The sequence below is a fragment of the Cololabis saira genome, chromosome 6 (genome assembly GCF_033807715.1).
Source record: "Cololabis saira isolate AMF1-May2022 chromosome 6, fColSai1.1, whole genome shotgun sequence".
NCBI classification, from domain to species: domain Eukaryota; kingdom Metazoa; phylum Chordata; class Actinopteri; order Beloniformes; family Belonidae; genus Cololabis; species Cololabis saira.
In genome coordinates, this window is record NC_084592.1 from 44677146 (window position 1) to 44704909 (window position 27764).

Below are 27764 nucleotides of genomic sequence, written 5' to 3' on the forward strand. Positions count from 1 at the left end.
AACATTTGTAATAAAACAAAATCTCAGTGGACAAATACAAACTTTTTTCAAGTGTTTTTTCTTTGTTTTTCTGAAATGCATTTTTGGTTTTATTTTGAGTTTGAATGGAAGATGTTTGCAGAAGAGTGGTAATTAATGTTTGTTGCAGTTGTTGCCAATTAATATACAAATAAATGATGTTTTTAAGCTCCCAACAACTTAAAAGTGTCTCCTACAGACAAACCGAGGTCATTTTAACGTGTAAAGTGTATAAAAAGGACTGTTTGTGCATTTCAAATCATATAAAAACGTTTTAAAATCAACATTTTTGCATTTTACTTGTCATTGTTCTTTGTCATTGTTCTCTGTAATTAATAACTTTTCAGGCTGAAATCACATTTATCAAGCAAGGAAAAAAAAAAACATGAAATAACAAAGATTGCATTCACAAATTTTTATTACAGTATAAGATCACATGTCCAAAACAATACTTTTAATTTAAAGACAGATGACCAGTGAAGCAAAGTGGACGAAGCATGTTTTTATATTTTTTTTGCCGACAAATAAAACGTCGACACCGATTTATTCTGAATAAACTTGTTATTGTTCCGTCTAAACAAAATGACGTTAAACGTCTGCTGACGAGGCGTATTTAAGACCCAAGCTAAATAATAATAATCCCTCCTAACGTGCACTTATGCCGTGAATAACTGATTCAGCAGAGTATTAAAATGAAGATAAAGGAAGATTGATTACATCGACGCTCACTGAGGAGCCACTGAAACTAATAAGAGTAATGTTTTTACTGTACAGCTGCAGATCAATGACACGATCACGTCAATGATCAGGTGAAGTTAGTTCAGTCCTGAAATCTGATTGAGCTAAAAGTGCAGCTCTGCTGTGAAAACTCCAGTCCTTCCAGTTTTTCTGAGCTGAACTTTTCATGAAAACGTGAGTTTAGATGAATTAGAGCAGTAAAATGCAGCAGAGACGCTCCGGATTCTGCTCAGACTGTTTTACTAAAGTCTCACATTCTTTTCTGAACCAGTTCTGGCGGCCGAGGAAAGAAAAACCACGTGATTTCCTGAAACTCAGGTGTAGTGGAACAAGAAACACGACAAGAGCCGTCGTCTTGAAGCGTCTGTTTGCAACCAAGGATGGAAATGTCAAAGCAAACCGAGAAAAACAAGCTTTTTTTTTATCCATTTGTCAGTTACAGATCTGGTTTAACACAGAAGACTTGTTGTGTCAGTGATTGCACAACGTTTCTGATGACGACGGCGTGACAAACATCCAGCCGGTAAAACTAGAGCTGCCGGTCAAAGTGCCGTCAAGAAATAAGTACTTTTTCTACCCATAATAATCAAACACACAGCGTTTTATTTACAGGTGCATTTAACTTCCTCTTAAAGGAAAAGAACCGTTTCACTCATCTGACTCGCCACAGAAGAACTGATGGAGACGCCGCCTCCCCGTTGCCATGCCAACCAACCACACGTTAAAAACCGCTGCGGGGCGAAAGCGGACTGAGAGGGTGATGGGGGGGCGTAAACGGGCAAATGGCAGAAGATGGAAATGAAACTTTTAAAAGGAAATATATATTTGTTTAAAGCAACAGAAACCGAGTCCTGCGTTCCCAGCATGCAGTGCGAGCCGAGAGCCACAACCACTAGTCCAGGGGTCGGCAACCCAAAATGTTGAAAGAGTCGTATTGAACCAAAAACACAAAAAACAAATATGTCTGGAGCCGCAAAAAATTAAAAGTCTTGTATCAGCCTTAGAATGAAGAAACACATGCTGCATGTTTCTATATTAGTTATAGTTGGGGGAAGATTTTTTCATTATGCACTTCGAGAAAAAAGTCGAAATTTCGAGAAAAAAGTCGAAATTCCGAGAAAAAAGTCGAAATTTTGAGAAAAAAGTCAAAATGTCGAGATTAATGTTGAAGTACAATCTCGAGAAAAAAGTTGAAATGTCGAGAAAAAAGTCGAAATTTGGAGAAAAAAGTCGAAATTTGGAGAAAAAAGTCAAAATTTGGAGAAAAAAGTCAAAATTTGGAGAAAAAAGTCGAAATGTAGAGAAAAAAGTCAAAATTTAGAAAAAAATGTCAAGATTAAAAAGGAAAGGCAAAAGGAAGAAAAAAGAAAAAAAAGAAAAAGGAAAAAAAGGTCAAACATTTTTGAAAAAGCTCCAGGAGCCACTAGGGCGGCGCTAAAGAGCTGCATGCGGCTCTAGAGCCGCGGGTTGCCGACCCCTGCACTCGTCTATTAATGAATAATTAGAAAGCGATCAAAGTACATCGACATGTACTTCCTTCCCCAGACACTACTGTAGATAAATATACATATATTTCTATATTACATATGGATATATATGTGTATATTTATATACATATACGCATGTATGTATATTACACACAAATATGTATATAAATATACACACATATGAAGATTACACATACATATGTATACAAATATATGTATATTACATATAAATATGTATATAGATATACATATGTATAATATATATGTGTATATACACACACACACTTCGACAGAATATTAGGACTGTTTTTCCTCCGTAATTATAACTTTAGTAATTATAACTTTATAACTCGGCATCCGAGTCCCAACAAACTAGAATCACCAGAATCTGCAGGTTTGGCCGTAAGAACTTCTGTTCTGTTCGTCGTGGCGATCGTGGGGTTTGTGTTTAAGGTGCGTGAGAATCTCCGACTGTACAGACGCCTTCTTTCACCAGGAAACAAAAAAATAACAACACTTTAAACCTTCACGACTTATTTACACATTTCTGCTTCTCTCTCTCCAGGGAAGAGTTTGTGACGCGTCAACGATGTTGCAGTCCACGTGTTTGAGCGTGTTTGAGATCAGTCACCGAAGCCGTGTTGCTGCTTCACTCAGAGGAGTTAGAGGTCCTTAAACATGCAGCTGCTCACGGTAGAGTCCCGGTTTACAACGTGACCAAAACATTCAAAATCTCACCTGCAGACACTCGTCTCCAGACTACAGCGTCCGCTCAATTCCTTCAGGTTCTCACTGTCAGTGTTGATGATGGAAGAGACCAGGTGACCCCCAGGTGACCCCCAGGTGACCCGGCAGGTGACCCCCAGGTGACCCCCAGATAACCCGGCCTCCTCTGCAGAAGGTTCTATGGCAAGCCGTTTTAACATTTAATGGCTAAGTTTGACTATCCAGAATTAACATTGCAGATATCTATAACTGCATTTTGACTATAGTCGTAATTACATTGTGACTAGTCAGAATTGTCATTCAAGATATATATAAAGTCACTTTGACTAGTCAAAACTCTAATTCAAAATATCTGTAATTACATTTTGACTAGGCAGAATGGAAGTTAAAGATATCTCCAATGTGAGATTTCTCTAATTAAAAATCATTTCAAGAGATCTATAACTTGATTAGAGATATCTACAATTAAATTTTGGCTATCCGTAATTCCAGTTTTAGATATCTACGTCATTTTTTTGCACTGTTTTTCTTCCTTTGCACTATTTTTTTATCTTATATTTTTTATCTTTTTATCTCCACTGCAATGTGTATATACTGTCCATATTTTGTAATATATATATATATATATATATATATATATATATATATATATATATATATATATATATCTTTTACTTTTTTACCTTTTTACCCCCTTCCCCGCATGCGTGTGTGTGTCTATGTTAAGTGTACTGCTGCTAACACGCGAGTTTCCCCATTGAGGGAGTAATAAAGGACTATCTTATCTTATCTTATTTTGACTAGTCATAATTCCAGTTCAAGATATCTACAACTTGGTTCTGACTAGTCAAAACTTAATTTAAGATATCTAAAAAGGACGATGTAGATATCTTGAATCTGTTGTTCCAGCGCCGCCATGGTAGCCATGGTTACCCGAACTGCCGCGTACCATGGATGTAGCACCGCCGGGTCACGTAAACTCGACCAATTAAATATTAAAATCAAATTCAGTCCTGTGGCCCGTTTTTCTATTTCGTATTTTGGATCTGTGTCTAAAATTGAAATATGAAAAACCAGACGTTTTTCAGTTTTTTGTGTTATAATAAAAAACAAATAACAAAATAACCAGTCACTTTTTCATGTTTTGATTTTTGATTGCCAATTGAAAATGGAAAGAACGAATGATACACGGATTTATTAGCAATAACCCGAATTTTGACTGCATTAGTGCTGGGCGATATATATCGAGATTTTAATATATATCGATATATTTTCAAACGCGATATGGTACGAGACAATAACGTTTATATCGATTATTTAATTTTTTTTTTTTTTTTATGATTTTGATATAGCTTATTTTGTGATAAATTGACTTCAATGTTTTATTTGAGATTTGCACAAATGTTTTGTTATTTGCACAACTGTCAACCTCAGTGGAAAAGTCTGCCTGTTACTGTCTACATTGTATTAATTGCACAGTGTATTTTAATTTAATTGTTATGCAGGAAAGAGATATTTGTTTTATTTTATTCAAGAAGCATTTTTATTCTATATATGCAGGCAGTTTATTTTTATTTCATTTGTTTTATACATTTTGATATTGTGCAGACCTCTGTTAATAAAGGAACCTGTGTGACATTTGGCACGAGGCTTTGTATTAAAACTGACTGTTTTTTTAAGGGTTTGCCTCAGAAAAAAATGAAGCTAACAGAGATGCTAACAGAGATGCTAACAGAGATGCTATGCTATAATGCTTTGGGGGAAACTCCAATTATGGCACAGAAAAAATATCGATATATATCGAGTATCGCCATTTAGCTAGAAAATATCGAGATATGACTTTTGGTCCATATCACCCAGCCCTAAATGTGGTGATAGATTTATAGTTGAAAAGGTGGAGTTGAATTGGTATTTTTTTTATCGTCATTTTTATCGTTATCGGGATAAATGCCAGAAATTATCGTGATAAATGTTTTAGTCCATACCGCCCATCCCTATCTGCAACACATATCCCAGTTTAGATGTTAAATATTAAAACGGCTTGCCATACGGGTTCAGGTTCTGTTCACTACGATGGCATCTAATGTCTCTACAGGCGGTTCGGCGCCGCGGCGGCGGCTGTAAAAGTCCCACGGCGCCGCCGCTAGCGCCGGTGCCTCACCCCGTCTACCACGTGGGCATCATGTCCGGGAACCAGACCCGGCCCAGGTGCTTGGAAACCTCCCAGTGGATCTCATCCAGCGAGAACTTGTGGTCGGGGATCAGCACCTCCTCCATGATGGACAGCTGCGACAGCCGGCGGCCGCACATCTTCACGAACTCCACGAAGGCGCTGCACGACACCTCGCACTCGCCCAGGCCGATGGCCGACAGCTGCGTGCAGCGCTTGGCGATGCGGATCAGCTCCTCGTCCAGCGGCCGCAGGCCGTTGGCGCACACCACCAGCTCCACCAGGCGGGGGCAGTGCAGCCCCACGCGGCCCAGCACCTCCTTGCTGACGGAGCGGCCGAAGTACAGGTGCGTGACGGGGATCTCCTCGTTGAAGAAGGGCCCGAACTCGTCCTCGTACAGGAAGAAGTACATGACCAGGCTGAACTTGGGCGAGTGGCGCGTCATGGCGTCCCAGCTGCTCTTCTTGATGGCGTGGAAGTGCTGGCCCGGGTTCTCGCTCACCACGTCGATGCGCAGGTGCTCCAGGTGCACGTGCTTCTCCGACGACAGCGCCAGCAGCAGCTCGTCGCTCAGCAGGTGGTAGTTCAGCGCCAGCTCGCGCAGGCCGTGGCACTGGTCGGCCACGCACAGGATCCCTGGAACAAGACGCAGCAGCGTTAACGGCCCAGCATGCACCGGGAGAACACTTTTACACTGCAAAAACTCAAAATCTTAAGAATATTTGTCTTATTTCTAGTTAAAATGTCTCATTTTTAGTAAAAAAATCTCATTACACTTAAAACAAGACTCATCATTGGAAAAAAACAACAATTTTCACCTGTTTCAAGTAGATTTTCACTTAAAATAAGTAGAAAAATCTGCCAGTGGAACAAGATTTATCATCTCATTACAAGCAAAAATCTTTTTCCACTGGCAGATTTTTCTACTTATTTTAAGTGAAAATCTACTTGAAACAGGTGAAAATTGTTGTTTTTTCCAGTGATGAGTCTTGTTTTAAGTGTAATGAGATTTTGTTTTTGACTAAAAATGAGACATTTTAACTAGAAATAAGAAAAATAAAATATTCTTGTTAAGATTAAGAACACAAATAAAATAAAACAATCATGGCAAGTTAAATGCGAGTAAAAATTAGTTTTAAGATGAGATTTACACTGCAAAAACTCAAAATCTTAAGAATATTTGTCCTATTTCTAGTTAAAATGTCTCATTTTTAGTCAAAAAAAATCTCATTACACTTAAAACAAGACTCATCACTGGAAAAAAACAATTTTCACCCTTTTCAAGTAGATTTTCACTTAAAATAAGTAGAAAATCTGCTTAAGATTTTTTTGCTTGTAATGAGAAGATAAATCTTGTTCCACTGGCAGATTTTTCTACTTATTTCAAGTGAAAATTTACTTGAAACAAGTGAAAATGGTCAAATAACAAGTTATTTTTCTGGTAATGACTCTTGTTTTAAGTGTAAATAGATTTTTTTGACTAAAAATGAGACATTTTAACTAGAAAATAAGACAAATATTCCTGGTAAGATTTTGAGTTTTTGCAGTGTATACAGAGCCGGGTATTTACAAAAACGGATATTTCCCCCTCTACGTTTTGAAAAATACCATCATTTCCAGGAACCTGCATAAATACTGTTAAGGTGCTATGAGCAGCCAAACCTACAGGGGGCAGTGTAACGAGAAGATAAAGTCATGCTAGCCAATCAGAATCCTGGAAAAAAACATCAACAAATGACACGAGTAACTTCCAGTTACTTCCAAGATGAACCAGAGTCTTTGGTTTGGAGTGACAGAGAAGTGGAGTTACTTTTAAGTGTGACTTTAGAATATAAAACAGGTCAAATACAAGAAAATATTGACGGTGGCCAAACAAATTGTAAACACAGGTCGCACTCATGACGCTGGTGACGTTTCTGTCTCATAATGTGACGTTCTGAAGAATAAATGTCCGTTTCTCTCCGTTTACAAGCAAACGTTTTTGCAAATCTTCACTTTGGCCGGAATTTTCAGAACTGATCGTTTTTGGAGACTTTGAGCTTCGTTTTCGTGTAAACGAACGGCCAAAACGCATGAAAACACCTCCGTTTTTGCTACGTGGAAACCGGGCCATAGTCACTTTAAATGCTGTATTTTAGTCCAGTTAACTGAGACCTTCTGAGATCTGACAAGATGCGCAATATCTGTCTATCTCATAAACATCCCACCTGCTTTTTTTGCACCGTTTTTCCTTTCTTTCCCGTACTGCACTACTTTTATTCCAATGTATATACTGTTTATATTTTGTAATTATATATTTTTTTACCCTTTCCCTGCATGTGTGTGTTGAGTGAACTGCTGCTGCACAAAGTGAATTTCCCCATTCAGGGAGAAATAAAAGTACAATCTTATCTTATCCAAATCACGGCATCGCGGCTCGTTTCACACAATAAACCCTCAGGAGGAACTCACAACTTCATCCAACAACAAAAATAAAAGCTGCAGAATTTACACACTTCACCAAAAGGGAAAGAAACTATCACTTTTGCATCCCTGGTATATCCTCATCCCACGGGCGTATTTTACTCCACTAGAAGGACAAGAATCCTCCTCCCCTAAAGCTGAAGAATCTAATGTCATTCTTGCACGTGGAAAAAATTAAGTACAGGTTGCTCTGACAATTTCTATAAAACTTAATTCTCTTCATTCTCTCCTTAATAGATTCTATTCCCTCTTTAGAATAAGACAGTTGGCTCCAATCAGGATATACTGTTGTATCCTTTTTCTATTCAGGTTTTTGAAAGTATTTGACTTTAGTTTGAGGATGTGGTGCTTGAACTCCAGGAGCAACGTACAGTTTGTTATTATTCAAGCATTTCTGGATCCTTCCTCTGATTGTTCTCTCTTTTTGTTGGTTTAGCTGCTGTTGGCCCCTGGTTTGTTTTGTGGGGGTATTGGTTTTCTAAAATGGGGAAAAATGGGTTGATTGTATCTTTACTGATTGAACTTGTATTGCGTCTTGGTAACCCAATAAAGATATATATGAAAAAAAAAAAAATAAATAAAAGCTGCAGACTCCTTAGAGGAAGAGAAAAGGTCTACAGACGTAAAATATGTAAAAACCCGCCTGAACGGAGACTGGACTTTAAAAGGATTCACTTCTAACTAGGGGTGTAACAATATATTGTGCCACGAAATTTCGCGATACAAAAACGTCACAATACGTGTCGTGGAGGTGACAAACTGTAGCGCGATATTGGGACTCTTGCAGGGTTTTGAGCTCTGAACTTTTACTAATAAGGTGAGCATGAATCAAGTTTTTTTTTTTTTACTTATATTTATTTATTAAATTATAGTTTATTATACATTTCTGGAAAAGAAAAAAAAGTCAAGTCATACATGAGAGAAACTATTCAGTTTGTGGCAAAATATTTGTACTTGTATGAAACTGACATTTACTTTTAGTTCAGTTTGTGGAAAATGGTTGGCCTGGCTTTCTCTTTAAAACTTAAACAGTTATAAAGCATTACAAACTGTAACAATAGGGAAAATGCACAGCATTGTTTTGTATTTTGTGTCTTTCAAATAAAAGACAATTTTTTCCAGTCATATGTTCCTCATTCAAGGTTGTTAAAAAAATACTGCTATAATATCGTATCGTTATCATGAGATTAGTGTATCGTTACACTCCTACTTCTAACGTTAAAAAGCGGGTATAAAAGCAGGACCCGGGTCCTCCAGGACTCGTACCTGCAGGAGAGACGTGCGGACAGCTGCTCATCTTCAGCAGCTTCAGCGTGTCGCTGTTATTCGCCACCAGAACCTTCAGGGACGGGTCGTCCACCGGCGTGTCGTCGATCTTCAGCGACGACAGAGACTTGGAGTTGACGAACACCACCGTCAGCGCCGAGATGAAGTGAGACTGAGGACAGAAACGAGACAGCGTGACTAGGACGCACAAAGACGGATTCATACGGGTTTGTTTTTAAAGATGCAACAAATAAAAACCTGACGTTTGTGAAGATTCATCCCAGCAACTGTATGTTTAACAGTCTGGAGGTTCAGTGCTCTGCTCAAATGTCGTACGACTAATAAATAATTTACTATACGTGTTTCCTGAAGAACTGGCTGACTACATGCTTCGGGCTGCTGTTTATTTCATTTATGGTTCTGCAGGAGTCTGACAACCAGATGAAAACTAGACAAAAATACATTTAAGAAAGTGTCTAAAACATGAAGAGATCAGGAAAACTAATGTTGCTAAAATATGTTGTGGTCAAACCTTTACTTGTTGGGTACGGATGAAAATGAAAGACTAAATAAAAGAGTCTGTGATGATGGCAGAGATTCTGTAAACCTGAGTTTACTCCTAAACTGGAGTGGGAAGTTCCTTCAGAGCACGAAGAGGCTACTTGCTAACAAACAAACACGCGTTTGACAGTTTTCCAGGTCAAACAGGCCTGCAGGATTCACGAGAGGATCTCGGGGGACCGAGGAGACAAAATAAGGAGAACTAGACACCGTGAGTCCGAGCACAAGAGCAGGCGCTACCGTTTCCAGCCTCAGGTGGAAAAAACGATATATAAAACGATCCTTTTAGTTAATCTTAAACTCAGCGACAGTTTCTGTAGACTGCAGAGGAAACGTGATGAAGAGATAACGAGGGTCATAAATGAGACATTTCCTTCTGTTTCCACAAATGGAAACCATAAACAGTATAAAGAACTAAAACAAGTACGCTGGTTGGTGAGGCCTCTACCTTGGGAATCTTGGATTCCTAATTGATAATTCATTATCTTTTAAGCCTCATATTCAGCATCTAGTCAAAAAGTTGAAGCTGAAATTGGGTTTTTATTTTAGAAATAAGGCCTGTTTTTCCTTTTATTCCAAAAAGAGACTTGTTGAATCAACTTTTATGTCTGTGCTTGACTATGGCGATGTCCTTTATCTGCTTTCACCTGCTCAATGTCTTCATGTGTTTAATACTGTCGACCATGGAGCTCTGAGATTTATCATAGATCTTAGATCTCTTACTCACCACCGGGTCGGATGCTCTGCTCTGGCCACCCCTGGAGACTTTATCGTTGGCATGTCTTTGTTTATAAGGCCATTCCTGTCCTGCTTCCAGCTTATTTGGGGAGGTATCTCTCTCAAAAAAAGCACTGGGAGTCAGAATCTTAGGTGGCAGGGCTTATTTTTAGGGCTTTCAGCTCTGCTGCCGCTCTGCTTAGAATGAGTTGCAGAACATCTTAAAATTGAATAATCTGGTGTCACTTGATGCTTTTAAGGTTCTTCTGAGAGACTTGGAAGCAAGTACAACTGGCTGTAGATTCTTCGACTGCTGATTTTGTTTGTGATTTGTATTTCTGATTTGTTTTTAAACTGTTTTGTTATTGTGTGTTTGTGCTGCTGCCTGTCTTGGCCAGGACTCTCTTGTAAAAGAGATTTTTAATCTCAACAAGATTTTTCCTGGTTAAATAAAGGTCAATAATAATAATAATAATAATAATAATAATAGTACCTTGGGGACCTCCATGAAGCTGGGCCTGGCCGTGGAGATGAGGCCCAGAGTCTTCAGGGAGCAGTTCACCAGCTGGGACAGGATGTCGCAGGCGGCTTCTGCCGACTCCGTGCTGCTGTCCACCTGAAACACACGCAGAGTGAGTGTCGGCCGGGTCGGGATCAGGTCAGGATAAGGACCGGTGCTGGTGTTCTGTCGATTTTTGCTGCTTCGTCGAAAAATGCTACCAAATGGTTTTCTATCTTTGTAGAGCTACAATTTTACTGTGTTTTACTCCCTAAACCACTTCCTTTCCCCCTCAAGTGGTCCTTTTCTCTTGCCAGGCCGTCATTGTAAATAAGAATGTTCTTAATGACCTGCCTGTTTTTTTTTCCTCTTTATCGTATAATGTTCACAAAGTGTAATGCAATTCATGTCATGGGTCGTGTATTTTGAAGGATCAAATACTCAACATCCCATATTATCAATTTTAAATCAATATTTCAGGGGTAGCATAATTTGATAGGACGTTACTGGACTATCAAATAATGCTCCCGTCACAGGAAGCATCTAAAACAGGGGTGTCAAATGTGCAGCCCGAGAGAGATTTTCATGCGGCCCGAGAGAAGTTTCCAACCCAAAAAACCGAAATGTTAATTTACTAAAAAGGAAGGCATAAATAATTGCCATGAATCGCAGCATATCCGATAATATTTCTTCTACAAATCCATCGTTATTCCACAAAGAGAGCAGTTTTCGAATTTTTTTTAGTTTTCTAGAATGCATTTGCCGATTTTATTTCTTTGTAGACGGTCGTTTATTTTTTATTAACTGACTACTATTATATATTTTCGCAGGAAAAATATCACTGCTAAAATCACAAAGAAACACTCTTGGATGTAATAAGAAAGATTTTGCTTTTAATTTAATTTCCTATAAAAAAGCGAAATATAAAATAAACATACTTGTTTCTTTTTATCTTTGTAAAATGATATTAAAAGTATCTTACATAATTTGAAAAAAAAAAAAACGAGAAATTTCAAGAAAAGATCCTGAAGAAATATATTTTACATAATTATAGTGTAAACAAATTGATATTTCCTTTAAAATTAACTAAACTGATATCGGATTAGATAACAATAGTAAAAAAAAAAAGAATTAGAAAAAAAAAATTTGGGACTTCCGGCGCAGCGCATGGAGTAGGAGCGCACATTTCGAGCTCCTGCTAAAAACTTTTTATCCAACATTTCAAACCCTTTTCTATTCGTTTTAACGTCGACTGACTAACTGCAACCACTTTTGGCACTACTACTACTGCAGGAAAAATGTCAAAATCGGGGAGACAACCAAAAAAAGACTCGTCAGCCGAAGGTTCTGCGACTAGCAGCATGGCCGGCATTTCGGAGCTGCTCGAGGAGCACAGAGCGTCTTTGGCCGCCGACTTCAGGTCATCGTTTGCCAGTTTGGACTCTAAGCTGGACAAGATTCAAGTTGAAGTTTCAGGTCATGGTCGGCGCATAACTGATCTGGAGTCTAACGCGGAGGATGTCAGCACGCGTTTGCAGCAGCTCGAGGCTACATGCTCCGTGTTGCAGGTGGACAACAAGGAGCTGAGATCTAAACTCTCGGACTTAGAGGGACGCAGCAGAAGACAGAACATCCGCATTGTGGGCTTACCAGAGTCAGCTGAGGGTGCGCGCCCCACCGCCTTTTTCTCCCAGCTCCTCGTGGATGTCCTGGGCGACCAAGTCCTCCCTTCACCCCCGGAGCTGGACAGAGCCCACCGCAGCCTCGCTCCCAAACCTGGCCCTCGGGACAGACCGCGTCCCGTTATCATCCGCTTCCACCGGTTCCAGATGAAGGACTTGGTTATGAGAGAGGCGCGCAAACGAGGCGAGTTGGAATACCACGGTCATAAGCTCCGATTCTACGAGGACTACAGCGCGGATGTCCTGAAGCAGCGGGCTGTTTACAAGGACGTTATGGCTGAACTTTATAAAAGGGGTCTCCGGCCATCCTTACTCTTTCCAGCGAAGCTGCGCATCACGCTCCCGAGCGGCGAGAAGAGGTGGTTAACGTCCGTCACGGAAGCTACAAAGTTCATCCATGGGCTGGAGGAGAGCGCGTCCGCCCCGCCGTGAATACTCACTGGGGCCCGTGAGGTTAGACCTGCTGACGTGAACAATCTTAAATTTGTGAGTAAATGACTGGACAATTACTTGGTTTGTCTCCTTTTGGCTTTGGACTGATCTACGTTTTTTTTTTCTTTTTTTTCTGCCCGTCTGTTGCTGTTGCTGGCTGAATCAATTTTCATTTTATTTTTTCATGTTTTATTTTGAAAATCGCGAGCTAGGACAAAATTGAACTTCTTAACAGCCCGAGGTGCTTTTATTTTTTACGCATCTTGTACAGCCTAGTTTGTTGAGGCTATTTAAGTTTAAGGGGCAGTAGGCAATATCGTGGTAGAGAAGTCATGTTAACCTGTGATTGACAGTCATTGCTCAGACTGTAGTTTGTGGTGCATTTAAGGTTAGTTGTCCAATTTTTATTATCCTTTTGTTATAGGGTGAACTGTTAAGACTGTAAGGAGTTTAGATAGGAAGTAATTTTGTTGGGATGTATATGATAAGTTCAGAGGGTGTTGTGCTGAATTTGCTATTCAACACATTATGTGGGTCTGGGGTTTGGGATGGGATGGGACTGTCAGCTGACAAATTGATGTGTGTTTTATCTTTTTTTTTGTTTTACCCCCCCCCCCCCCTTTTTTTTTTTTTTTTTTTTTTTTTTTTTTCTCTTTCCCCTTTTTTTCTCTCCTTTTCCCCTTTTTTTCTTTCTTGGAGCTACTCACTTTATTCTCTCTGCGAGTGATTTAGATGAAGGGTCATCTCAATTTTATTAGCTGGAACGTTAAGGGGTTAAACCACCCAGTGAAAAGAAACAAAGTCCTCATGCATCTGAAGCAGCTCAGGGCTGGGGTAGCCTTTCTCCAGGAAACTCACCTGCATGACTCTGATCACTGTCGATTAAGTAAACGCTGGGCAGGACAGTTTTTTCACTCAAATTTCAAGGGTAAGGCTAGAGGAGTGGCTATCCTCATTGGAGGTGACATTCCTTTTGAGCCCTCCAACATTATAGCAGACAAATTCGGTCGTTATATTATTGTTTCAGGTAAACTTCACAATAAGTCGGTGATTTTGGCTAATGTCTATGCGCCTAATGTTGATGATGTACAGTTTTTCAACAGGTTTTTCTCTCAACTTCCTGATTTACATTCTCATTCACTGATTCTCGGAGGAGATTTTAACTGTTACCTGGATCCGGTGTTAGATCGCTCGTCCCCTAAACCTACCACTCTTAGCAAGTCTGCCAGTTATGTCAAGTCATTCCTCGACGATTTTAGCCTCTCGGACCCCTGGCGGTTCTTATACCCCACAGGAAGAGAATACTCTTTTTTTTCCCATGTTCACCGCACATATACTCGAATTGACTATTTCTTCTTAGACAATAACTTAATCTCGAATCTCAAATCATGTAGCTATGAAGCTATCATTATTTCCGATCACGCTCCCTTGGTTCTTGTACTGGCTTTTCCTGAGGCCGAGTATACAAGGAGACACTGGAGATTGGATCCGCTGTTGCTTATGGACGAGAGCTTTCACACACACATTTCTACACATATTAAAACATTTTTAAACATTAACAAAACACCAGATGTGTCCAATAAAACTGTTTGGGAGGCAATGAAAGCCTATTTAAGAGGAGAAATCATATCATTTGCAGCATATAGAAAGAGGTGTTCAAGGCAGAAACAGACTGACATAGCTAACCAGATTTTAAATATAGATAGACAGTATTCAAATTCACCCTCTCCTGAATTGTACAAGGAACGCTTGAGACTTCAGACGGAATTTAATCTTCTTACTTCTCACTTAGTCGAAAGACAGTTACTTAGGACTAAAAGCTACTTTTATGAACATGGTGAAAAAACAGGCAAACTCCTGGCCAATCAACTGCGTGGGTTGAGAGCGAAGCAACTTATTGCTGGTGTACGGACAGATAAGGGAGGTGTAACTTCCGACCAGAAACTGATCAACAACAAGTTTAGAACCTTTTACTCCAATTTATACACTTCGGATTGCACAACAGATTTAAATGTCATGGAAAACTTTTTTAATAGCCTTGATTTACCATCTCTTTCTCAAGATCAGAAGAATAATCTTGATGCCCCCATTACTCAGGATGAAATTTCAGCTGCAATTTCATCCATGCAGTCGGGTAAATCACCCGGACCTGATGGGCTTCCTTCGGATTTTTTCAAAAAATTTTCTGTTGAATTGTCCCCTTTTCTATGCTTGGTGCTCTCTGACACCTTTGACTCAGGTGCTCTTCCTCCTTCGTTTAACCAAGCTTGCATTTCACTGTTGCTGAAAAAAGGTAAAGACCCACTAGAATGTGCCTCGTATAGGCCAATATCACTACTTAACACAGATGTAAAGATCCTGGCCAAGGTCTTGGCCCACAGATTGGAAGATATTCTTCCTTCTGTGATATCCCCTGATCAGACCGGATTTATGAAAGGACGCCACTCATTCTACAATATCCGTCGACTGTTCAACATTTTATATTCCACAAATCATACAGACCCAGAGTGCCTCGCCTCTATGGATGCCGAGAAGGCGTTTGATAGAGTTGAGTGGAATTACTTATTCACGACACTTGGGAAATTTGGTTTCGGTCCGGCCTTCTCTTCTTGGATTAAAATACTGTACTCGTGTCCTTCTGCTTCTGTTTTGACCAATAGCCACTCCTCAGAATTTTTTAATTTACATCGTGGAACCCGACAGGGGTGCCCACTAAGCCCTCTCCTTTTCGCGCTTGCCATCGAGCCTCTTGCGATCGCCTTGCGTGGCAACAAGAAGATACAAGGGATATGGAGGGCAGGAGTCGAGCACAAGGTCTCGTTGTATGCAGACGACTTACTTTTGTTTGTCTCAAAGCCTGCCTCCTCTCTGCAAGAGGCCCTCTCTGTGTTGGAGATTTTTAGTCAGTTTTCAGGTTATAAACTCAATTTAAACAAAAGCGAACTATTCCCTATTAATAAGAGAGCCCTCAAACTTAATTTTGCAGATTTCCCATTGAAGGTGGTGAAAGATCACTTCAACTATCTTGGGATATGTGTAACTAGAGACCTTAAAGATTTATTTAAATCAAATTTTCTCACTCTATTAAATCAGGCGGAAAACACTTTATCTAAATGGTCTCCTTTGTCTTTGTCTATGATTGGAAGGATAAATTCAATTAAAATGACGTTGCTTCCAAAGTTTTTGTATCTATTTCAGTGTCTCCCGATTCTCGTCCCAAAATCTTTTTTTACGGCCCTTGACTCTTTATTAACGTCCTATATTTGGAATGGTAAACGCCCACGGTTGCGGAAGGCGTTTCTCCAGAGACCTAAGCAGGTGGGGGGAATGGCTCTGCCTAATTTCCAGTACTATTACTGGGCAGCGAATATTCAATGCTTGATGTACTGGATGCATTTCCATCTTGAACCCTCTCGCCCTGCTTGGGTGTCAATGGAGATGTGCGCAAGTAACCCTGTTTCCTTGCCTGCTCTTTTGGGCGCTGCACTTCCACTTGCTTCAAGTATCCCGAAGGGTAATCCAGTGGTTAGACAATCCTTGCTAATTTGGGCCCAATTTAGGAGAAGTTTTGGACTGCAGTTATTCTCAATTCGAAGTCCAATTGCAGCCAACCATTTATTCGTTCCTTCTATGGTTGATAGCACATTTAAAATCTGGCACAAGAAAGGTTTGAGATGCTTCGAAGACCTTTATTCTGGTAATCATTTTACTTGTTTTTCTCAACTGACAGAAGACTTTGGTATTGCCAAAACCCATTTCTTTAGATTTTTACAAGTTAGGAATTACATACAGGGTGTTACACCTCAGTTCCCTCTGAAGCCTCAAGTCAATCCTCTTGATATTTTTCTCTCTGTCAACCCCACAGCTAAAGGTACCATATCTAACCTATATAACCTTATTTCCAAACTACACTGCTCCTCAATGGCGGTTATAAAAACGACTTGGGAACAAGACCTGAATTACACTTTTACTGATGATATATGGGACTCAGTACTTGATCGGATTCACTCTTCGTCCTTATGTTCCCGACATGCACTTTTGCAATTCAAAGTAGTGCATCGCACCCATATATCAAAAACTAAACTGGCTCGAATGTATCCTGAAGTTGATCCCACTTGTGACAAATGTAAAAATGAACCTGCTTCACTTTATCATATGTATTGGTCGTGTCCCTCTTTAGGTAACTTTTGGACCTCAGTTTTCCAAATAATGTCTGAGACCATTTGTCACCAAATTGAGCCAAATCCTCTGACTGCCATTTTTGGAATTGCTCCAGACTTGGATTTGCCCAAAGCTAAACTCAGGGTTCTGGCTTTTGCTTCCTTATTGGCTCGACGAGGTATCACACTTAAATGGAAGGAGTCTACACCTCCTTCTGTCTCACACTGGCTCAAAGAAATAATGCTGTGCATGAATCTGGAGAAGATTAGATACACTATCCAAGGTTCAGAGAATAAATTTTACAGATTGTGGCGCCCCTTCTTGGCACTTTTTGAGAAACCTTCAACGGTAGTCTTGGAGTAGCTTCGAACCCCCCCCCCCCCCCCCCCCTCTCCCCCCTTTTTTTTTTTTTTTTACCCTTTTTTTTTTTTTTTTTTACCCTTTTTTTTTTTTTTTTTTATGTACTTGTTTATTTAAATATAGTTAATTATTTATTTATTTTCTAACTCATTCAATTGTCTGTAACTTCGCTATGCTTGATTCTTATATCATAATGCTGTGTTGTGGTCTGGGTGGGGACGGATAAAGGGGAAAAAAAGAAAAAATCTTCCTGTAAAGTTAATGTTTTATTCTTGACTTTTCGTTAATAAAAAGACCTTTGAAAGAAAGAAAAAAAAAATTTGCACCGTTTTTGTTATTTTGAGACGAAAATTGGTCAAATCCGGCCCGCCAAGCAAAATGAGTTTGACACCCCTGATCTAAAATTATCTCTGCTGGCTTGTACATATATATGTAAATATATATCTTCTTAGGGATTTGAGGATGTTACTCATCGTTAACAGCAGCGTGGACTGAAGGGAAGCATAAAATTATGGGTGTGGTAAACAAACTTTGAAAATCGACTGTGTGCAGAACCACAAAGTAGCAGATCTGGACGGGTAGCATGGACTGACAGAACACCGGCATCAGGACCCGGGTCAGGACCGGTACAGTCTCCCAGACCCCCCCTCACCTTGAAGCTGACGTACTGCAGGTGGTTGGAGTGGCGCTTGATGATCTGCTTGATGAGGTCGGGGTGCGTGGCCTTCAGGTAGGAGCTGGCCGGCTGGTTGAGCTCGAACTCGAAGCAGCGCCACAGCTCGGGCATGTGGAAGGCCTCGTTCCAGCCGCGGCACACCTGCGAGGCGAAGGCCCGGTCCAGCAGCGGCAGGTACTGGAAGATGTGCAGCAGCAGCTCCTGGGGAAGCAGCGACCAGTCGCAGTGCGGCGCCTCGTCGGGACTCGCCGCCTCTAACGCCTCCGAGTCCTCGCTCATACGGCGCCGCAGCTTCGTACAGGCCTCGGGGGAGTCTCCGCCGGAGCAGCCGCTGCTGCCCCCCTCTCCTCCTTTCATCCTTTTCATTCTGGAAATAAAATATAAAATTATTATCAAATAATAAAGTCATTCATTACCTTTGTTTCGTAAATTTGGCATCCTTAATATCTATCAGATTAATACAGGGTCTGCATTGACGTCACTTCGTAACTCACCCTTACTCACACTGAGTGGCAAAAACAGCTGCAACTAGTGGAGAAGACGGAATAACAGCTGATTATCGGCTTAAATTAGCATCAGTTGGACTTGACAGTGACCCGTACAGTTACCAAGAACCAGTGGTCCATGGACATTAATATTTGGTACAGTTACCAAGAACCAGTGGTCCATGGACATTCATATTTGTCCACGAATCCAGTTTCTGATATTTATATGTACTTAATTTCTACGCCGGGGAAATACACGAAGCAAAGCTTGAAGGCGTACAAAAGTCTTGACGCTTGGTCCGACTTCAAGGCAGGATTTGTTGGAGAAATTAAAGTGACGAGGACACCAAACTTTATGATTTGACCGTTTATTCAACAATATGTGCAATATCTATGCAATACCTGTCTACCTCACACTCATTCTACCTGCTTTTTTTGCACTGTTTTTCTTTCCTTCGCACGATTTTTTTTTTATCTTATATTGCAGCGACCCATTTGTCTCTCTTAAGCTTATTTTTTGGCAGTCTGTAGAACCAGCCCCGCCCCTTCCTATACGCAGAGTACGCACATTGCGTAAGGCCCCCGACGGCCAGGGGCCCCCAATTGCCTGAGCGAATTTGCGGAGTTTAGGCAAATCCTCCCACTATCTGAGTACTACAGACAGACCCCTCGCCACAACTGCTGCTACGGTATTTGCGCAGTGGTGCGTTGTGAATCCAAAAACGTAACTTGACGTTCAATCTCATGCGTGCACGGTGCAGCAGCCAGCAGCTGTTTGTTTACGTTTACGAGCCGGTGACCGAGCCGGCGCTAAAAAGAAAACCTAGTTCAGAGTTACAGTAGTAACAGTAACACCAACACTGCAGACTGCAAAATGAAAAGGATATATCCTTCAGGGTGCGGAAAAAAGAAAAAGAAGCAACGGAATGATGAGCTGCGTCAACAACAGTCAGGTAACCAGCCAACGTGACTTCCATGCAACTTGCAGTGTTGCAGACTAGTAACGTCAATGTCGTGTTTTTGTTTTTATTTTACTATGTCATCATGTAATTAAGATACGGTAGATATTGGCTTACAGAATGATGCTGTGTGGTGGTGTGGAACTTTGGAAGTTGAATTGTGGAAATAATAATAAAACAGTGACATACCTCCAATCTGTGGGGGGACACCATGGAGGTATGAATGAAAATGGGTGTAATTCCCCATTGTTGTGGTGAACTTGCCACAGTGTTGTACACAAGAAAATCATGCACAATCTACAGCATGATTTTTTGTCGTTTTGCTGTAACTTTGTTAGTTGTATCTGTATGACTATGACCAGAGCCTTGGGGTACCTATCCCAGTGGGCCATATACAGTTTTTATCCTAGGCGGATATTTTTATACTTGGATTAACCTAGCTAATATATAATAATATTATATATATATATATATATATATATATATATATATTATATTATAAATTTCAAATTTGCATAAAATTAGCTTGCATTCTGTTACTATGCCGTGTGTGTTTGTGTGTGTGTGTGTGTGTGTGTGTGTGTGTGTGGTGGGCCCGGGGCAGAGGGGGTGGGGGTAGTGGATTTATAACAGTTTGTGTCTAAGTTTGTGACTAAAGCCACAAAACAGCCACAGCCAGATACAAGTGAGTCAGATGTGAGCGGCCAAAATCAGTCCAAATCGGCCCAAATCGCCGCGGCCGCGATTCCTGCTTAGGGCCCCCTGGGAGCCAGGATCGGCACTGTGTAGAACGATAACTCTGATTTCTTGCTAATTCTATGAGTACAGTCGATCGCACAACAGCTCTTTCCCATTTTAGATGTTTTCCAGTTGCTCAAACTGAAGGTTTACGCTGACACTCAGTCTTTCTGACACTCAGTCTTTCTGACACTCAGTCTTTCTGACACTCAGTCTTTCTGACACTCAGTGGGCGAATCCCGCTGTGAAGTTGCATCTGTGACGTCATGCGCATTCCCTCTATTTGTACATGGTTCTTTTAAAAAAACTCTTCCTAACTTTTTTCACCATTTCTTTTCCCCGAACAATGAATTTCATAATTATTTAACCCGTAAAGCATCCCAGCTTCGGCCCCCACAATCGCCAACTATTTCATCTCAATTTAAGATCTTACACAGGTTCCAAGATATGGAATTCACTTCCTCCCCACCTGGTCAAACTTTCTCATTAATAATTTTTAAAAATCTGTGAAACATATTTTGCTATTTCATTAGCTTAATAATATGATGTAAACTGCTACTTACTCACATTTGTCTTTTTTTCCCTCATTTTTATACAGTATTGTAGTTTTTTTTCTTTCTTTCCTTTGTCTTATTTTTTAGGGTATGTACTTTTTTCTTTTCTTTGTGTGTGCGTGTGAGTGTGCAGTGTGTATGTGCTTGTGGTGTGTGTGTGCTGCGTATAATATGCATTTATGATGTCGTCCATTTTTATGCTCATTTAAGGGTTCCTACACATTTTTCAAGGTCAAATTCAAGCACTTTCAAGGTTGATATTCAAAATCTTCAAGCACCTTATCGCTGGGGTAAAATATCTACAGGAATATATGTACTCATAATTATTTTTTCCACTTTTTTATCACAATTATGTACATTGCATCGTGCTGTAAACATCTAGTTATGTTTCATCTTACTGATTTTATTTCTCCTTGTAATAACTAAACTATACAATCTGATTCCAATTTTGTGAAAGACACGAGTTATAATTTCAAGCACTTAAACTAAAATTTCAGGCCTTGCAAACACAAGTCCTCTTGTCAAGCCCCTAGGGTTTTTGGACCTCCTTGCATTTATGCTGTCTATTGTTTTTTTTATGGTAATTGTATTACTGACTTTTTAATATGTGCTAAATAAAAAAAATCTAATCAATCAAAGATGTGTGTGACTCACACGGTTCACCGTCTGCTGGGCCTCAACTGTTGTTTTCAACAGTCTCTCAAACTTCCCGTTTACACAGTGAGTCACAAAGATAAACACTAGACAACCACGCCCAACTGAGGGCGTGTTTTTCATTGTGTAACTCAATAGTTTCAAACATAACAGACAAACAATGTTTTGAACATATAACTTTCCTGTTCTTTACAGAGAAAAACAATAACCTTGAGACTGATCAACTGGTGATCAGCCAACATTTGTCTGATCAGCTCTGATTGTTGCAGGTCAATATTGGCTTATATTTTCTTTTCATGCAGTAGATGCATCATGTGCACAGCCTTGAATTAAAAAACGAAAAATGTTTTCACTAAATTAGTCAGTTTAAAAGCTTAGACTGATGAGAAATCCAGCCTTTTTTATCGTCCAAAATCGGTTTCTGCAGCTCAGACCTGAAAAAAAAAATAGAAATTCGCGATCGCTGCCTTTCTGAATAAACCCGTAAGTGTTTTATTAATCAATGACAAGCAGTCCTGCCGTTACTATACAAACACCATAATCAATCAGCCACTATTGATTATTGAAAACCAGCCATCTGGATCCATTCTAGTAGTCATGTGTACATGTGTCTGCCAGTAACATGACAGGAAAACACTGCCATCAGTCGATAATCAGACCTGTCAACTCTCCCGTTTTGGTCGGGAAACTACCGTATTTTACCGTCTTTCCCTCCGTCCTCCCGTATTAGTGTTTTCCTGTAAATTTCCCATTTTATAATATAATAATTGTTAAACAGCAAACTGAATTGTCACTAGTCTCGCGAGAACTGCTCCCTGCTGTTTTCTGGGTGACAGTTCTCACGAGACTAGCGGCAAAAACGGGAACAAACTCGGAAAAACGCCAGAGCCACATGAGTGAAAATGACAAATACAAAAGAAAATGTAAATGTTTCACTTGAAAACAATCAATGTGTATATAAACTGAAAATATCTAAAATGAATAAATGGGCTTTAATTCCCTTTTGTGTTTTCATTTAGGCTCTATATAGGAATTACATACATGGGAATGTCCACAGCATTTCAGTGTCAACAAAGGAAGAACTAGCAGATTCTGACACATAATTGTAGTTTGTAAGTGATTGACAGGTAGATATTTTAGATTTCTTGTAAATCTGTCTTAAAATGTAAGATACTGGGGCTGGTGGGACCGTGGCAGAAAATTTCCCTTATTGTTAAATCCAAAACTTGTAGTGACGCACCGAAATGAAAATTTGTGGCCGAAACCGAAACCGAAACCGAAAATAATAATAAACACTTGGCCGAATACCGAACAATACCGAACATGGTTCTTCGCAGTTTTTCATTTATTTTGCCAATTTTTTCACCATTGCATAAATCAAATAAATTTTATTTAGGCATGCTTTTCAAAGAAAAAAATCTTTTACAAAATTACAAGGTAGAAAATATTTATTGAACATACAAAACTGAACATTTTTTAATTCCCCAGCATTATGTTAAATTGTATGTAAAATTCTTATGTGGTTACTTTTTGGTTGGCCAACGATTTATGTTTGTGGTGTGCAACCGGTACGGGAGCGGTCACTCTATTTCCTTATATTACAACGCCGTTATTAATTGTTCGTTTTTTTCCCACTTATTCCACCGAACACCGAAAGTGTTTTTTGGCCATTTTCGGCCAAACAATTTCGGTAACCGAACAATCGGTGCATCACTAAAAACTTGACAGGTATGTCGATAATATGAATAAATCTGGTGAATAATAAAGTCACTCAATGATTTTATTAAACCAAATCAAAACTCATCTAGCAGAGCTGCCACCAGAGGGGATTGTAAAACTGCACAGAGAAAAAGTTCCTTTGGACAGTCGGTCTTTTCCTATGGAGCAGCTCATACCTGGAACACTAAACCCATAGAACTAAGGAACATCACATCTCTTTATTCCTTCTCTAAAAACACAAAACCGTGGTTACTTGATAATCAAACATGCCGTCATAATCTGGTATAATCAGGTTATTGTTTTTACTACCTGTTTGTGCTTTAGTGTGAGCTCATGTGTTTGTGTGCTCTTGTTCTTCATTTATGTTGTTTGTCATTATTCAGAGTTATGTCATGGTTTTACTAATTTTTTTGTACTCTGTGCTCTAGTGTTCATGAATTTATGAATTTATTAGGATCCCCATGAGCTGCTGCAGAACATCAGCTACTCTTCCTGGTTTACACATAACAAACAGACATAACAATATACATTTACAAGTACAGATACAATATGATCCATACTGGTATTCCCTGCTTAAGTACACTTAACAGTCAAATAAAACAACCTTAACAGTAATAGTAATAATGCAAGATAACCTCAATAACAAAATGAGATTAAAAAGTAATAATGATAAAATATAAAATAAACAAACATCCTTATAACCAGAGGTGGTAGTAACGAGTTCCATTTACTCCGTTACATTTACTTGAGTGAGTTTTGGGAAATGTTGTACTTTTAGGAGTAGTTTTTAATCACTATACTTTTTACTTTTACTTGAGTAGATTTGTGAAGAAGAAACTGTTCCTCTTACTCCGCTACATTAGGCTACGTTGAGCTGTTACTTTTCTTTTATCCCTTTTATCCACGTACGCGTCAATCTCATGACATCACTGGGTGATTCTTTGGGAAAAATGTTTGTTTTTGCATGTTTTGTCACATTTACACAGACTCAAACACACACAGAGTTTCTATGAGTTCATGTTTGTTCTAGTTCTGCCTGGTTAAAAAAGAAAAGTACCAAGGCTTGAAATTTTGTGCTACTTGTGCTTAATTTATTTTTTTATTCTGTTATTATTTTATTATGTATTAAAGTACTTGCATTTACTTTAAGATTATTTTAATTTAAGCTATTTTGTATTTTTTATTAATTTTAATTTATTTTATTATTTTATTGATTTAATTTGCCTGAAGATGATTATTTTCCACTTATTTGTAGTTTTTTCACTGAGTACTTTTTTTACTTTTACTCAAGTAATTATTTGGATGACTACTTTTTACTTCTACTTGAGTCATATTATTCTGAAGTAACAGTACTTTTACTTGAGTACAATTTTTGGCTACTCTACCCAGCTCTGCTTGTGTGTGTGTGTGTATTTGTGTGTGCATGCGTGTGATAGTAATAGTATCCTACGTGTATGTCTACATGTGCAGAATTGTTTACAGGCGTAGGGCTATTTGACGTTGTTTCAGTTGTCTTTTAAATCTTGCTTTTGTTTTTTAAGTGTTTTAGTGTGTTCTCTTTCAATGTTTTATATATGTGCCATAAACCTGCCAGGGACTGCAGATGTAAATTAACCGGTATGGCTAAAAATCTGGCACATTTACATGACAGACTTGAGTGCTCATGTTAAACAGTTATTACACAGTCAGAACACACAGTAATATTGAATAACTGCCAGATATTGAAAGTTGAAGTTATATTGCGAAAAAAATGGACAGGAGCACTGATTCTTTACACATTTGACAATTCTAGAGTCATAAAATCAAAACAAATCCAGGTGGCCTGAATGTAATTACAGATATAGGAGGGTTAATTAATGTGCGTTGTCCCATTCTAAATAAATACACGACTGTCTCAGAAAATTAGAATATTGTGATAAAGTCCTTTATTTTCTGTAATGTAATTAAAAAAACAAAAATGTCATACATTCTGGATTCATTACAAATCAACTGAAATATTGCAAGCCTTTTATTATTTTAATATTGCTGATTATGGCTTATAGTTTAAGATTAAGATTCCCAGAATATTCTAATTTTTTGAGATAGGATATTTGAGTTTTCTTAAGCTGTAAGCCATGATCAGCAATATTAAAATAATAAAAGGCTTGCAATATTTCAGTTGATTTGTAATGACGAACCTCCATCAGTCTTTTTATCTTCTTTGCTCTCTTTTTCTGAATAAACTTTGTAATTTTTCCTCTTTTTTCTGCTTTCCAGGACTGTGAAAATTAGAAAATGGGCAGCTAATTATATGTATGCATGTGTGTACAGGACTGTCTCAGAAAATTTGAATATTGTGATAAAGTTCTTTATTTTCTGTAATGCAATTAAAAAAACAAAAATGTCATACATTCTGGATTCATTACAAATCTACTGAAATATTGCAAGCCTTTTATTATTTTAATATTGCTGATCATGGCTTACAGCTTAAGAAAACTCAAATATCCTATCTCAAAAAAATTATATTCTGGGAATCTTAATCTTAAACTGTAAGCCATAATCAGCAATATTATAATAATAAAAGGCTTGCAATATTTCAGTTGATTTGTAATGAATCCAGAATGTATGACATTTTTGTTTTCTTTAATTGCATTACAGAAAATAAAGAACTTTATCACAATATTCTACTTTTCTGAGACAGTCCTGTATGTCCACATCAGCCAAGATGTAAAATATACCTACAGGTGAAAAATATGGTGTAAAAGTTAATTTATTTCAATAATTCAACTTAAAATGTGAAACTAATATATTACAGCCTCATTACATGCAAAGCTAAATATGTTAAACCTTTATTTGTTATAATTTTGATGATTGAATTGTTTATTGATTTCATAAAATATTCAAATTTTTTGAGATTTTTTATTTGGGGTTTTCATAAAATGTGAGTCATAATCACCAAAATTATAACAAATTAAAGCCTTGAAATATCTCACTCTGAATGTAGTGGGAAATAATATATTTGTTTCACCTTAAGTTGAATTTACTACGAATGAAGTTTTGCAATATATTCACATTTTCAGACCTTCACCTGTATATTATGACATCAATAAATAAGAGCATAATATATGTCCGTATTGGAACGCAACTTTTAATTCTCAATTACGTAAAGATTCCGTATTTCAAGGTACGGGTGGCGACCCTACTTGCAATATTTCAGTTGATTTGTAATGAATCCAGAATGTATGACATTTTTGTAATTGCATTACAGAAAATCACAATATTCTAGTTTCCTGAGACAGTCCTGTAAATGAAATGAAACTGAGTCTTGATAAATATCTGCAGGTTTTGCAGCAGATGACGCGGTTGGGTAACTGGATTAAACCCTTAAAAGGCCACAAATGCGGAACTTTATGAAGGAAAACAACAATACACTCCTTTAATAGACGTAATTAACCTCCAATGTGTCAGTAATATTAGTTATATTAGTCTAAAAAGCCCCTGAAACCCGACACCGTCCCTGCAGCCGCCACCACGTGACTGGCTGGCTGGATAATAACATTAATGCCGCGTTCCATTTGTCCTCGGAAGTCGGAATTTCCCAGTTCACAGTCGGAATTTTCAACTGGAACGCCCCTCGAAGTGGGATTTCCTACTGGGAAAGTGGGAGAAGCTTCACCACCCCCGAGTTACCATTCCAAGATGGCTGCCATTACGAGTTCCCAGTTCCGATTTCCGAGGTAAATGGAACGCGGCATAATGCGCTGATCCGCGTCCTCACCTCGTTTACACGGAGCTTTCTCTTCAACCGGGGCCCACGCACGGGAAACTCATCAACAGCGAGCAGGAAGCAGGCATTAGGGACGGGCTGGACGCGGAACCGTGGACTAGAACCTCCTTAGATCGGTAGTTGACCCAGATCTGACCCAGATCTGACCAGATCCGCGGCCTGAAGAGGAAAATGGAGAGTGTTGTTTTGGCGGCCGCGGTGCATCATGGGAAATCCCCCGTGTGAAATGGCTGTTTGGCCGAAGATCGTTTGTGGTGGAGAGCACTCACGCGGAGGGGAAAAAAGGGATGTTTTTATTGAAACTTTCCCCTTAAAGTCAAAGACGATAATAATCAGTGCTCAAGTTGAGGGGGGATGAGGGGGGATGGCATCTCCCCTGAAATAAAAACGGTCCAAATCATCCCCCCTGAAATAAAAACGGTCCAAATCATCCCCCCCTGAAATAAAAACGGTCCAAATAATCCCCCTCCCCCTGAAATAAAAACGTACAAAATCATCTCCCCCTGAAATAAAAACGGTCAAAATCATCCCCCCCTGAAATAAAAACGGTCAAAATCACCCGCCCGAAATAAAAACGGTCAAAATCACCCGCCCGAAATAAAAAAGGTCAAAATCATCCCCCCCCGAAATAAAACGCTCAAAATCATCCCCCCTGAAATAAAAACGCTCAAAATCACCCCCCCTGAAATAAAAACGGCCAAAATCATCCCCCCAGAAATAAAAACGGTCAAAATCATCTCCCCCTGAAATAAAAACGGTCAAAATCATCCCCCCCCCCCCCCCCCCCCCCGAAATAAAACGGTCAAAATCATCCCCCCTGAAATAAAAACGGTCCAAATCATCCCCCCTGTAAAACTGCCATCCCCCCTTTCCATCCCTTATGTCATTTCATCAATGAATGTGGTTTTACTGCTATTTCAACATTTAGAGTC

General features: G+C 39.2%; 1 protein-coding gene across 1 annotated transcript; it reads right to left on the bottom strand.

The window, feature by feature from the left end:
• Positions 1–418: 418 nt before the first annotated feature.
• On the bottom strand, positions 419–27018 carry fbxl3a (F-box and leucine-rich repeat protein 3a). The gene is made up of 5 exons (XM_061724176.1): positions 26824–27018; positions 17934–18324; positions 10641–10763; positions 8870–9041; positions 419–5776 (listed from the first exon to the last, which is right to left on the bottom strand). The coding sequence occupies exons 2-5, from the start codon at positions 18321–18323 to the stop codon at positions 5136–5138; spliced, it is 1326 nt and encodes a 441-aa protein (XP_061580160.1). The 5' UTR covers position 18324; positions 26824–27018; the 3' UTR covers positions 419–5135.
• Between the last annotated feature and the right edge of the window lie 746 nt (positions 27019–27764).

Bases quoted from the DNA above. Each gene is read 5' to 3' on its own strand.
- fbxl3a (XM_061724176.1), bottom strand. From the start codon at position 18,323: ATGAAAAGGATGAAAGGAGGAGAGGGGGGCAGCAGCGGCTGCTCCGGC. The intron at 9,042-10,640 runs GTACTATTATTA...TTCTGTCCTCAG, and splicing joins GCTTCATGGAGGTCCCCAAG to TCTCACTTCATCTCGGCGCT. The intron at 5,777-8,869 runs GTACGAGTCCTG...GTCTTGTTCCAG, and splicing joins TCCGCACGTCTCTCCTGCAG to GGATCCTGTGCGTGGCCGAC.